Source organism: Poecilia latipinna, unplaced genomic scaffold (genome assembly GCF_001443285.1).
Source record: "Poecilia latipinna isolate Pla-1442-1.1 unplaced genomic scaffold, P_latipinna-1.0 Scaffold397, whole genome shotgun sequence".
Classification (NCBI taxonomy): Eukaryota; Metazoa; Chordata; class Actinopteri; order Cyprinodontiformes; family Poeciliidae; genus Poecilia; species Poecilia latipinna.
This window is the reverse complement of record NW_015113013.1, coordinates 299,250-312,749: the sequence shown is the minus strand read 5'-3', so window position 1 is coordinate 312,749 and position 13,500 is coordinate 299,250. Positions and strand designations below refer to the sequence as shown.

Sequence of the window (13,500 nt, the reverse complement as noted above, 5' to 3'; positions counted from 1 at the left end):
ATAAGATCAGTCTGAGGAGGAGATGTGAATGTGTGACTGAAGGAAGTGATGAAACAGGAAGTAGAACCCTCCTCAACAGGATCTACACTGATCTCTACATCACAGAGGGACAGAGTGAAGATGTTAACACCCAGCATGAGGTGAAGCAGCTGGAGAGAGTTTCCAAGATCCAGAACCTCCAAGACTCTCCAATCAGGTGCCATGACATCTTTAAATCCTTCCCTGACCAACATGGAGCCATCAGAGTGGTTCTGACCAACGGCGTCGCTGGTGTTGGAAAAACCTTCTCAGTGCAGAAGTTCACTCTGGACTGGGCCGAGGGCTTGGAGAATCAAGATGTCAGTGTGGTGGTTCTGCTTTCGTTCAGGGAGCTGAACTTGATCAGAGATGAGCAGCACAGTCTTCTCTCACTGCTCCATGTTTTCCATCCAACACTCCAGAAGCTCCCAGCAGAGCAGCTGGCTAAATGCAAACTGCTCTTCATCTTTGATGGCCTGGATGAAAGCAGACTTTCACTGGACTTCAACAACAGTCAGCTGGTTTCTGACGTCACACAGAAGTCATCAGTCAACGTTCTGTTGACAAACCTCATCAAGGGGAACCTGCTTCCCTCTGCTCTCATCTGGATAACTACCAGACCTGCAGCGACCAATCAGATCCCTCCTTCATGTGTTTCCAGGGTAACAGAAGTACGAGGCTTCACCGACGCCCAGAAGGAGGAGTACTTCAGGAGGAGGTTCAGTGATGAAGAGCTGTCCAGCAGAATCATCTCCCACATCAAGAAATCAAAAAGTCTCATGTGTGGAATCCCAGTCTTCTGCTGGATCACTGCTACGGTTCTGGAGAACATGTTGACCTCAGAGCAGAGAGGAGAGCTGCCCAAGACCATGACTGACATGTACTCACACTTCCTGCTGGTCCAGACAAAGAGGAAGAACAAGTACCATGGAGGACATGAGACAAGTCCACAGGAGCTGATGAAGGCTGACAGGAAAGTTCTTCTGAAGCTGGGGAGGCTGGCGTTTGAACAGCTGGAGGAAGGAAACATCATGTTCTACCAAGAAGACCTGGAGCAGTGTGGTCTGGATGTTACAGAGGCCTCGGTGTACTCAGGAGTTTGTACAGAGATCTTCAAAAGAGAGAGTGTGATCTTCCAGAAATCAGTCTACTGCTTTGTTCATCTGAGCATCCAGGAGTTTCTGGCTGCAGTCTACATGCTCCACTGTTTCACCAGCAGGAGGTCAGAGGTCATCAAGACGTTCCTGGGAGAAAAATACAAAGAAACATCTCTAGATGAGTTCATGAAGAAAGTCATGCTGAAATCCCTCAGCAGTAAAAATGGCCACCTGGACCTGTTTGTCCGCTTCCTTCATGGTCTCACTGTGGAGTCCAACCAGAGACTCTTAGAAGATCTGCTGGGTCAGACAGAGAACCGTCCAGAAACCATCCAGAGAATCATCACCAACCTGAAGGAGATGAACACTGATAGAATCTCTGCTGACAGAAGCATCAACATCTTCTACTGTCTGGTGGAGATGAACGACGTCTCATTTTATCAGGAGATCCAACGGCTGCTGGATTCAGGGAAGTATCTCTCAGAGTCTGACTGTTCAGCTCTGGCCTTCATGCTGCAGATGTCAGAGGTTCTGGATGAGTTGGACCTGGAGAAGTACAACACATCACCAGATGGACGACTGAGACTGGTTCCAGCTGTGAGGAACTGCAGAAAGGCTCGGTGAGTCCAGATGTTTTCATTGTGTAAATGCTGATTCAGCACTATTGTCCTCCTGTTTCTTCTTTCTACTTTGTTAAAGCATCAAATCCAGCAGATGAACGGAGACACAACTGGGAGCATCATATGTCTGGGCTGCTCCCAGTTTCCTCTGTGGCAGCATTTAATAATCTGCTGCTGGGAGCCATGTTTCTATAGAATATACTACTATTATTAATGATGAGGAGGATTCTAGATGCTGCAGCAGCAGATATGGGCTAAACAAACCCAGAGATGCCAGAGGTCCACAGCAGGCTGGACTTCCTGCTCTGCTCACTTCATTTATAACTCACTTCCTGCTTGGTGGAAGATCTCAAGGAGCCAAACGGTCTAGTCCAAGTCAGTGTGACTTGTCAGAGCTGTGAGCAGTTCCTCCTCCTCTCCATCATCTCCAGTAGTTTCCTTCATTCAGCTCAGTCAGCCTCTTCATCAGCTGCTGCAGCTCCTTTGAGGCTCTGATGCTGCAGAGAAACTGAACTTTCCTTCACAGATGATAGAAGATCTTCAACATCTGACTGAGCTGAAGGTCTGAGGACATGAAGCCTGGACCAGAACCAGAACCAGAACCTGGACTTTAGTCAGGAACTGCACAGACTCTCTGTCGGGTCAAACTCAGTAAACTGAAGATCAGATGATGACATCATGATGACATCACTGTTATCATATTTTATCTGTTTATGATCCAGATTGATTTCATTAGAACTGAATTTATTTCTTCTCTCATCACAGACTTAGTGGCTGTAATCACTATAAGGCTGAATGTGAAGTTTTGGCTTCAGCTCTGAAGTCCAACCCAGATCTGACTGAACTGGAAATAAGTCAGATCTACATAAAGGGAGGTGGAGACTCTGATATGAAGAATCTATTTGAGATCCTGGAGAGTTCAGTCAGTAAAGTGAAGAGTCTGAGGTTTGTTTTCTCTATTTATACAATAAAATCATTCATTGATACTTTAGTCCTTAGTTTAATTAATAATTTAATTGTAATATTTTAAAACAACCTTTTTAAATGTCAGATTAAAATCTCTAAAACATTTTACCTTATAAATGAATTATTTTCTTATTTCTGATTTTGAGATTATTGAACTTTGTTTTTCAGTTTTTATAATGTTTTTGTCTGATGAACAAAATGAGTAAAATAATTCAAATGAAGTTAATTAATGATGGCGATGTTTCAGTTTGGTTGGTAAAGATTCGTATTGTTTTATTTCTGATTCTCATCTTTACATCCAGAATGAAATGTTTCCCTCCATTGGAGCCACAAACACTGACCAGTTCAAATCATCATTAATGAAACATCTAAGAAGTGACTGATTGTAGAAAAGCAAATCTAGATGAGCTGAATGACAGTGAGGTTTGCAGCAGCAGCAGGTTCCTCACTTTGTCCTGAAGCTGTGGTTCTGTTGGGCCGGGTCAGAGAGGAACCGTCCTCTTCAGTCTGACAGCTGTCAGTCGGTTGGAGCCTCGTCTCTGTGATGAAGCTTCATCAGGTCACGTCTCCTTAGGAAATAATGGCCTCCATTGGCTTTCAGCAGCTTTAAGAAGAACCCAAGGCCATTCATGAATAAACTGAGTGGTTCTGATCCGGTTACCAAGTCGGGTCTCCAGCTGATGATCAGGAACCAGCAGAAATAGCTCACCTCATCCAGGCTGCTGCTCATAGAAAACTTTGAGTTTCTTTGTTGATAAAATGTTCTGGTTCTGCTGGTTTGGACTCTTTAAACCAGTTTGACTGGATCAGATGTTAGAATCAGTTCATCATGTTTCTTTTACATTCAGGGAAATTAATTTTCTACATTTTATTATTTATTTGTTCATATTTCAGTTTTAACTGCATCCTGTTGGCTTCAGCTCATCTTTTATTCTTTATTCAGATTGTTTAGCTGCAGTTTGTCAGAGACCAGCTGGACGTCTCTGTTCTCAGCTCTGAAGTCCAACCCGACCCATCTGACAGGACTGAACCTGTACGACACCAACCTGGAAGGTTCTGGACTGAAGGAGCTCTGTGGTTTTCTACAGACTGAAGGCTGCAGACTGGAAACATTGAGGTTTATAATTATATAATTATTGATATTTCAGTGAATGATTATATATAATTGATCATTAATCAAAGTTCATTTCTTCTGTTCTAATAAATATTTTCTGAGTTTGTTCCTGGACTTGGATCCAGAGTTTAATTTAGTCCCTCTGTGTAACTGAGTTGGACCTGCTGACCTGAGGTCAGAACAGGACAGCATTCGGACCCCCAGTGTGTAGAAATCCCCCTCATGTCAAGCAGGTCAAAGGTCATTCAACCCAGTCTAGAAAAATGAATTCCCGGAATCTGACAGGAACAAATCAATAATCAATGATTGATGCTTCAACACTTTGATCAGAACCTGGAATGATTTACTGATTAAAATCAGCCAACACATCATAACCCAGTACCTGGTTCTGGTTCTGAAGTCAGCAGGTCTTTATTGAAGCAGCACCATGTTGGCATTAATATTCATGAGACTCTTTAACTGGTTCTGTTGAACTGGTTAACCTGCATCCTGTTGGCTTCAGCTCACATCTTTTATTCTTTATTCAGGTTGGAGAACTCCAGGTTGTCAAAGATCAGCTGTAATTCTCTGGCCTCAGCTCTGAAGTCCAACAGCCTCCATCTGACAAAAATGGACCTGAGAGAAAACAACCTGAAGGATTCAGATGTTCAGCAGCTGAAGGATCTTGTAGATGATTTGTTGTAAGTAAATGTTTGTAGTGAGTCCAGCTGCTGTCAGCATATTGAACTAAACCCAGTTAGCATCAAAGCAAAGCTCCAGTGTTCCCAGTAAAGCTTCTCAGTGGGAGGAGAATGGTTCAGGCTTCCTGATTGGACACAGAGACAGCAATCAGCCAATCAGAGGAGCAGCAGCTTGCTGTGTTCCTGTGTTTGTGTTGGTGTGAAGATGAGTGTTGTTGCTGTGTCCATGTCTCCAGGACGTCCAGCTGGACTCCAGCGTCCAGCCGTCCAACATGTCTAGAGACATTCATCAAACTGTGGCAGCAGCAGATCTGATCTCAGATCTGCTTGTTCTCTCAGTTCAACAGGAAACAACTGATCAGGTTCATCTTGGTCACAGCTCTGAGATCAGTCTGACTGCAGCCTGGAAACCGTCTACTGGATGTGCTGCGTCACTGACTGCTGCTGGAGAGGCTGGAAACACTCACTGATCTTCTCTCTCCTTCCTTCTTCTCTCTGCAGGTGGAGGAACTGATGATCTCTGTAAAGTAGAGAACGGTCTCTGTGTCCTGCTGATCCTCAGAGGTTGAAGCTGCAGCACTTTGAGTCTAAAGAGACTCTGACTGGATCATGATGATGACCTCTGACCTCCTGTTTATTTTCTCATGTCTGTCATTTAGTGTCTGATATTGTTTGTCTCTTTGGATCAATAAAGATCCGATTCAAACTGGGCTCCATTTANAGCAGCGGTTCTCAACGTGGGTGGACCGCCCCCCGGGGGGCGTTCAGAGGACGGCAGGGGGCGCTAATGGAAATTTTTACAAAAGGGGGGCGCTGGGATTCCTTTGGGGTGCGTTTGGTCCAAGGTAAACTTTACACTTTATATGCACAACAGTACCAGTTTAGACTTTGAGCAACTTGGCAAAACTGTATTGTGTAACATTAAATCATGCTTAGCTGCAAATGTATCAATGGCAGCTTTTCTTCTATTCAGTATTTGTTAGCTTCTTGGCACAGCTCTGCTCTCCTGCTACTGGTAGCTTCACTGCATCAGTTCAGCATTACACCGGCTGATGACGTTGCTGATTCACTTTGTCTGGTATTTTTGTACATATGTTTTGGCAGTTCTGTGATCATGTCAAAGCAGATCAGAAGAGGAAGAATTAAAATCCTTTGACTCGTTTTATTTTCTCTTCTGCCTGGATTCATTGATGTCGTCATTGTATCAGCTGAACCATAAAGACAAGACAAAAACGTTTTTCCAAGTCCAAAACATAAACAACATTTATTAGACAAACAACTAATGAAATTGACAAAACTCAAAATCATAAACCAGCATCCAATTCAATATTTACCTCACTCGACAGACATCCACACACCACGACAAAACGTTACAGGGAACCATTTCATCGCCGCACCGTTCCCCTGAGACAGCAACTTGGGTGACCCCGGAGCGATCTGAAATTAAGGTTCCGGGTCCCATACTTTTAAAGAGAGGGCGTGTTTCCCTTCTCTGCTGTATTCAAATTAGGGGACTGTCCTTAGCTAAGTTCATTTAAATCTAGTTGACTATGTTCCAGTAAAAACCTGTTTCTAAGATCAAAGAAGTGTTATTTTGTTTTGAATGGAGACGGATGTTTTTTATGACCCTGTCCCGAGAGGAAGCTCTACTCTGTTGACCGGACCAGATTGTTTTACACCAGCTGTTAAATCTTATCAAAGTGGTCAAAAGGTTAAACTCACACACAGAGCCACGACCCCCTGTGAATTCCTGCTCAGTCCACAGAGAAACTAGCTGAATTAGAGAGAACTGCAAGCTAAGTTATTTTAATTCAACTTAGTGCAATATGTTTCAATAGAAATATCCTACATAAGGGATTACACTAATTGAACCATAGATATAATTTGAAGTGAATTTCCTTATTTGAAACACCATTAATTTGATCTAATATTGAACATATGGTTAAGTTTTACAAGTAGCTTATTTTAAATGTATTTTCTTAACAAACTTATNAGAAGAACCCAAGGCCATTCATGAATAAACTGAGTGGTTCTGATCCGGTTACCAAGTCGGGTCTCCAGCTGATTATCAGGAACCAGCAGCCAAACCCTTCAGTCTATGTAGGTTATTGTTTATGAGCAGCAGCCTGATGAGCTGAGCTGTTATAGAGCAACGAATGAAGGAGAGAATCTGAACATTTCAACCAGCAAATACTGAACACATGAAGAAGAAACACACAGCTTCTCCTAAATCACAACAAAATGTATTAACGCAACCAGTGATGTCAGTAACGCATTACTTAATATGTTACTTTGTAACTACAGTTACTTAACGAAATCACTTTGTGTTACTCTGCGTTACTATGTTCGTTTGTAATTTAATGTTATTTCCTCTATGCATCTTGGGGAGCGACCACCGTTTGTATGTGACAGTTATCAGCAGCGACAGAAATGTAAACTATTGAGAGAGAAGTGAGATGAGCATTTCATTGTTGGAAAAACAGGAACTATTTTGAGTTTCTGTCGCGAAGTCCAATTATTATAAGCGGCTTTGGGCTAGTTTTGTTTCTAAGGTTGCTTGCAAATTTAATGGGTCGCGGGTTGGGTTTTTTGGGTTCGTTTTTAAACGTGAAGTTACTCATTTGGACTTGGAAATAAGCAGAGACTCATCCAGGTCATTTACGTCAGACTCTCCCTGTCTATCATTTCCCAGATGAAACATCCCGCCGTGTCTTAGTTAATGTGAAGTTAATATATTTGCTGTGAATGTCGTCGACCTTCGTGCTGCGCTCCAGAAAACTGCAGACATCGAGACTAATATGAACAGCGCAATAAAGGTGAAAACAGCCAAGAATGGACGAGTCTGTAAAGTTGTGCAGCTAAACACCATTATAATAATTAATATTAAGATAAGTGTCACAAATCTGTGCAGCCATCTGAGTTGTGGAGCCGCAGGAGGAGCTCTATGCGCTGCGCTCTGACAACACAGAACCTGGAGGCTGGGGCAGGGTGGGTGGGTGCTATAAAATCCTTTTTAGAGTTTTCCAGACAATAGTGCAACACACAAATTGCAAAAAAAAATGTTGTACTGTTGTAACTATTAAACACTCTCTCCTTCAGTTCAACCTTATAAGTGGAAATACATTGTTGATGTTACTATTATAAAATAACTTCCAATTTAGTATTGGCAAAGCTCAATGTAATTTTCACAGGTGGTGGAGCGCTGTTGTTGGCAGCTGCTGAAAGTAACTAAGAAAGTTACTTTTAATGTAACTTAGTTATTTTCCAAATCAAGTAGTCAGTAATCTAACTTAGTTACTTTTTCAAGGAGTAGTCAGTAATCTGATTAAACTTACTTTTTAAAAGTAACACTGAACACAACAGCCCAACTTTACAGTTAAATTATTGGATCAATAAAGGATGATGGTCACTAAACTGGGAACTTTAAACTGAAACTACAAACAAATAATCAGCAAAAAACTGAATAAATTTCAGTTGAGCTGTTGTGTGTGAGAGCAGCTTTGCTAGCTAAGGCTATGTTAGCTAAAGCTATACTAGCTAAAGCTGTGCTAGCTAAAGCTATGCTAGCTCATGATAGAATGAGGTGATCAATGTTTAAAACTAGAAAATTCACGAAGAAATTTAACCCGGGCCTGCCAAAGTGTGCCCATCGGTTTGGACCCAACGTTCTGATGCTAAAAATAAGCATCAATGCTAAGCTTAGCTAAAAAATTATAGAGTACCATGTGGAGAATCACAAGAATGTTTACTAACATGGACTTGCACCATTCAGAATGTTAAAATTCATACATAAGCTAAAATTAGCCAAAATGCTAATTTTAGCATGAATGCTGTGAGTAGCTTGTGGGGTATATCACTGGCATGTTGTCTTACATGCACTTCCTCCATACAGTGTTCAGTATTATTAACATAGTTAATAGGTAAGAAAAATAGCTAAAAGATTAATTTAGGTAAAAGGCTAAAAAAAAAAGGCTAAAAAGAGAGGCTTTTATTTAGAAATTTTCAATAAGCTTCATTTTAAATGGCAACACTAATCCCATGTGTAACAGTGGTTGGGTTAAACCAGTCATATATTGTTCAAAACAGCAAGTAGTTCTGAATGCCATCTTAGTCCTCCTCTGTAGTAACTGACAGTTCCGCCATGTTTGTAGTTCTGACATTCTGCTCACCCTTCTGTTTTAACTGAGTGTTGGCCATAGTCAGATCTCCAGAGATGGCCTGTTTGTAGTCCTAAGCCGCAGCTCTGCCCTTCTCTGTGTTCTGTTACTACGGTAATTAATCCTCTGCCAACTGTCAACTGTGAGTGACAGTTGGCAGGGGATGGTTTGAGCCAGACAGTTTCACTAAAAAAAGCAGTCCAAACAACTCTTTCCCATTCAGGAACCGTAATATGTATTCGAAAGCCGTTTGAAGCATATGTCATCTCCGAGAGTACCGCAACTCAATGTCTGTACCTCTCTCACAGTAATAGCAGCAATGAAAGAAAAATGGTGTGCGCTGAGCTCTGAAATTTTTCAGAAAAGTCTGAAAATGAATGGTGGAGTGCCTGAAGGTTACCCTGTCACAAGATTTCACTCTGAAGCACCTTGACAGAAAACCATCAGCCCTAGAAAAATTTCAAAAGCACTTTACCGGAGTAGGCATTCGGTGTGATGTCATGATTGACTTGCAGTGACTGCCTTGCTCCATGAGGCAGTGACTGCTCTCCCTATGCATTGCGATAGGCAGGCCCCAATAAAGCGTCGTTTATCAGAAGACCTAAAAATAAAACCCAGAGAGGATCAGGATTGTATTGAACAAACCAGATACAGAAAATAGAGCTGCAGCACATGAATCTGGACCAGGTGTGTTAGGAGAGGTTCTGCACATGCTCAGACTGAAGGTTCACCGTCTGACAGAGAAAGTCGACCAACTCTGGATGAAATGGTTCCTAGAAACAGGGAAGCTTTCTGGGGACTCGACTGCCTGCTCATATGGAGCTGCAGCTCATGCAGGAGTTTTATGTTGGCAGGAAGCAAAACAACATGGAAGCAGGTGATGAGTTTCCATTTTAGTGTCAATTCCACTGATGGAGCAAATTACAAGTCAGTCGTCCTCCAAACCACTGAGAGCAGCTTCCAGAGGAAATCTGAGTTTGTTCTGACAGTCAGACTCTGTCAGGATGACCACAGTCTTCTGGCTGAGTTCCTGACATGAAGGAGACAGAAATAATATAAAGATCATTAATTAACAGTCCTGCAGTAAATACTGACTTTGTGAAGGTTATGGTGTTAAAGTCATTTAGTTCAGACATCTTGATTCAGCTCTTATTTTGTAGGACAGGAAGTGAGATCTTACCTTTGTAAAGCTTTGTGTGCAACAAGCTTCATCAGTGACTGAAATCATCCTCATGTGGTTCACCTGGAAAATAGATTTAAAAATGACTCGTCTTCACAATCAGGTTGTTCTTTATGATAATGTTCCCATTTCTGCAGCGTCTCTGATGGAGGATTCAGAACTTGAACTAAATGACCCAAATCAATCTGACAGAGAAAAGACTCAATATTTTCTAGTTGATGGTTCAGGAACTGAATCACCACAAAATGAGAAAATGATCAACTTTCAGAATCTGAGCTGTAATGGATGTTGTAAAACTCTGAATTAGACGGATTGAAATAAAACGTTTACATCTGTCATACTTAGCAATGAGCTGCAGTTAAAATACAACCAGCAAGAAAAACATCATTAATAGATTAATGACCAAAAACTGGAGACATAAAATCTCTGATGATAAATGAAGGTACAGAGCAGTCAGCTGATACAGAGCCTGGAAGGAAACATGGAGAGAAAAAACATCCGACTGAGTTTACGATCCTGAGAAACTTTTAGAAAAACTTTGAGTTTCTTTTTTAATAAAATGTTCTGGTTCTGCTGGTTTGGACTCTTTAAACCAGTTTGACTGGATCAGATGTTAGAATCAGTTCATCATGTTTCTTTTACATACAGGAAAATAAATGTTCTACATTTTTATTATTTATTTGTTCATATTTCAGTTTTAACTGCATCCTGTTTGCTTCAGCTCATCTTTTATTCTTTATTCAGATTGAATCGCTGCAGTTTGTCAAAGACCAGCTGGACTTCTCTGTTCTCAGCTTTGAAGTCCGAACCGACCCATCTGACAGGACTGGACCTGGACAGCACCAACCTGGGAGATTCTGGAGTGAAGGAGCTCTGTGGTTTCCTACAGACTGAAGGCTGCAAACTGGACTATTTGGGGTATTGTAATTATATATTTATAAAATATGTGAATAATTATCTAATTGATCATAAATCAAAGTTCATATCTTCTGTTCTAATAAATATTTTCTGAGTTTGTTCCTGGACTTGGATCCAGAGATTAATTTAGTCCCTCTGTGTAACTGAGTTGGACATGTGTAAGAGCGGAAATACTATTTAAGGAGTTGTTTTTGCAAAAGGATTTTGACACCTCTTTAGGTCGAACTGACCTGATTCCTTTCCTTCCATTTGCCTCCAAAGCGCAAATGGAGCCAAAAATGACTTGGAAATGATGGCTATGGGACAGATAAGAACAACAATTTGAGATAAATTGTCCTATTCAGCAATTCTGAAATGGAGCAGATATTGGGTTCATGAGGTCTCAAATATTTTAAAGGTCGTCCAACACACACTGAGTATAAGGCACGCCAGAATCTTTACGCAAATCAAGAGTAGAGCAACGCCACTGGATGAAATTTCCAAACTCACATCAGTGAAGATGAGAGTGTATAAAAAGGTGTGATGCTAAGAATATGAGAAGATTTTTTGTTGAGACTTTGGAAGATTTTTGAGTATTGAACTGATGAAAATGTAATGAGGAATCCGTGGTAGTGTAATAAATCTTCGGCTCGTCTATGCCCTAGCAGCAAGAACTACGTTTCCATGCGTTATTTCTTTTGCTTATATATTTAAGAGTTTAGCCACCTTTCAATTCTCCAATACCTGCTGATCTGAGGTCAGAACAGGATGACATTCGGACCCCCAGTGTGTAGAAATCTCCCTCATCTAAAGAAGGTCAAAGGTCAAGGTGCAAAAAGAGAGAGAATGAAAACGCCCTTTATCCATTAACTGAATCTTCAATCAGAAACCAACTTCAGCTTCATTGGCTCTAGTGGCCTTTATTTGATAGTTAATTGACAGGAAAGTGGGAAATGAGAGAAGGGGAAGACATGCGACAAAGGTAGCCAAGGCCAGGAATTGAACCTGCGACAGCCACGTCGAGGACTAAGGCCTCCATATGTGGGTTGTGCTTAGCCCCTGCGCCACCACAGCACACAGGCTTTGTTTTTAAAAATCCATACAACTGAGTTTTTCTCTGAGCTTAACAGGCTGCAGGTTCTTCTGGACATGAGTATTCTGGTCCAGACATCAGAACCAGCAGAGACTGCAGCACATGAATCTGGACCAGGTGTGTTAGGAGGTTCTGCACATGCTCAGACTGAAGGTTCACCGTCTGACAGAGAAAGTCGACCAACTCTGGATGAAATGGTTCCTAGAAACAGGGAAGCTTTCTGGGGACTCGACTGCCTGCTCATATGGAGCTGCAGCTCATGCAGGAGTTTTATGTTGGCAGGAAGCAAAACAACATGGAAGCAGGTGATGAGTTTCCATTTTAGTGTCAATTCCACTGATGGAGCAAATTACAAGTCAGTCGTCCTCCAAACCACTGAGAGCAGCTTCCAGAGGAAATCTGAGTTTGTTCTGACAGTCAGACTCTGTCAGGATGACCACAGTCTTCTGGCTGAGTTCCTGACATGAAGGAGACAGAAATAATATAAAGATCATTAATTAACAGTCCTGCAGTAAATACTGACTTTGTGAAGGTTATGGTGTTAAAGTCATTTAGTTCAAACATCTTGATTCAGCTCTTATTTTGTAGGACAGGAAGTGAGATCTTACCTTTGTAAAGCTTTGTGTGCATCAAGCTTCATCATTTACTGAAATCATCCTCATGTGGTTCACCTGGAAAATAGATTTAAAAATGACTCATCTTTACAATCAGGTTGTTCCTTTATGATAATGTTCCCATTTCTGCAACGTCTCTGATGGAGGATTCAGAACAGTTAAAATACAACCAGCAAGAAAAACATCATTAATAGATTAATTAACAAAAACTGGAGACATAAAATATCTGATGATAAATGAAGGTACAGAGCAGTCAGCTGATACAGAGCCTGTAAGGAAACATGGAGAGAGAAAAAACATCCGACTGAGTTTAAAATCCTGAGAAACTTTCAGAAAACCTTTGAGTTTCTTTTTGATAAAATGTTCTGGTTCTGCTGATTTGGACTCTTTAAACCAGTTTGACTGGATCAGATGTTAGAATCAGTTCATCATGTTTCTTTTACATTCAGGAAAATAAATGTTCTACATTTTTATTATTTATTTGTTCATATTTCAGTTTTAACTGCATCCTGTTGGCTTCAGCTCATCTTTTATTCTTTATTCAGATTGAAGGGCTGCAGATTTTCAAAGACCAGATGGACTTCTCTGTTCTCAGCTCTGAAGTCCAAATCGACCCATCTGACAAGACTGGACCTGAACAGAACCAAGATGGGAGATTCTGGAGTGAAGGAGCTCTGTGGTTTTCTACAGACTGAAGGCTGCAGACTGGAAACATTGGTGTATGTAATTATAGAATTATTGATATTTCTGTGAATAATTATCTATAATTGATCATAAATCAAAGTTCATATCTTCTGTTCTAATAAATATTTTCTGAGTTTGTTCCTGGATCCAGAGTTTAATTTAGTCCCTCTGTGTAACTGAGTTGGACCTGCTGACCTGAGGTCAGAACAGGACAGCATTCGGACCCCCAGTGTGTAGAAATCCCCCTCATGTCAAGCAGGTCAAAGGTCATTCAACCCAGTCTAGAAAAGTGAATTCCTGGAATCTGACAGGAACAAATCAATAATCAATGATTGATGCTTCAACACTTTGATCAGAACCTTTAATGATTTTACAGACTA

General features: G+C 41.1%; 1 protein-coding gene across 1 annotated transcript in view; it reads left to right on the top strand.

Moving 5' to 3' along the window:
* The window catches only part of LOC106950362 (NACHT, LRR and PYD domains-containing protein 3-like), a 69,990-nt gene that overhangs the window by 28,346 nt on the left and 28,144 nt on the right, over nt 1-13,500 (top strand). Inside the window, exons 6-10 of the mRNA XM_015037160.1 lie at nt 6-1,735; nt 2,501-2,680; nt 3,645-3,818; nt 10,577-10,750; nt 12,982-13,155. Coding sequence (XP_014892646.1) covers nt 6-1,735; nt 2,501-2,680; nt 3,645-3,818; nt 10,577-10,750; nt 12,982-13,155 — 2,432 coding nt within the window. The remainder of the gene's footprint in view (nt 1-5; nt 1,736-2,500; nt 2,681-3,644; nt 3,819-10,576; nt 10,751-12,981; nt 13,156-13,500) is intronic.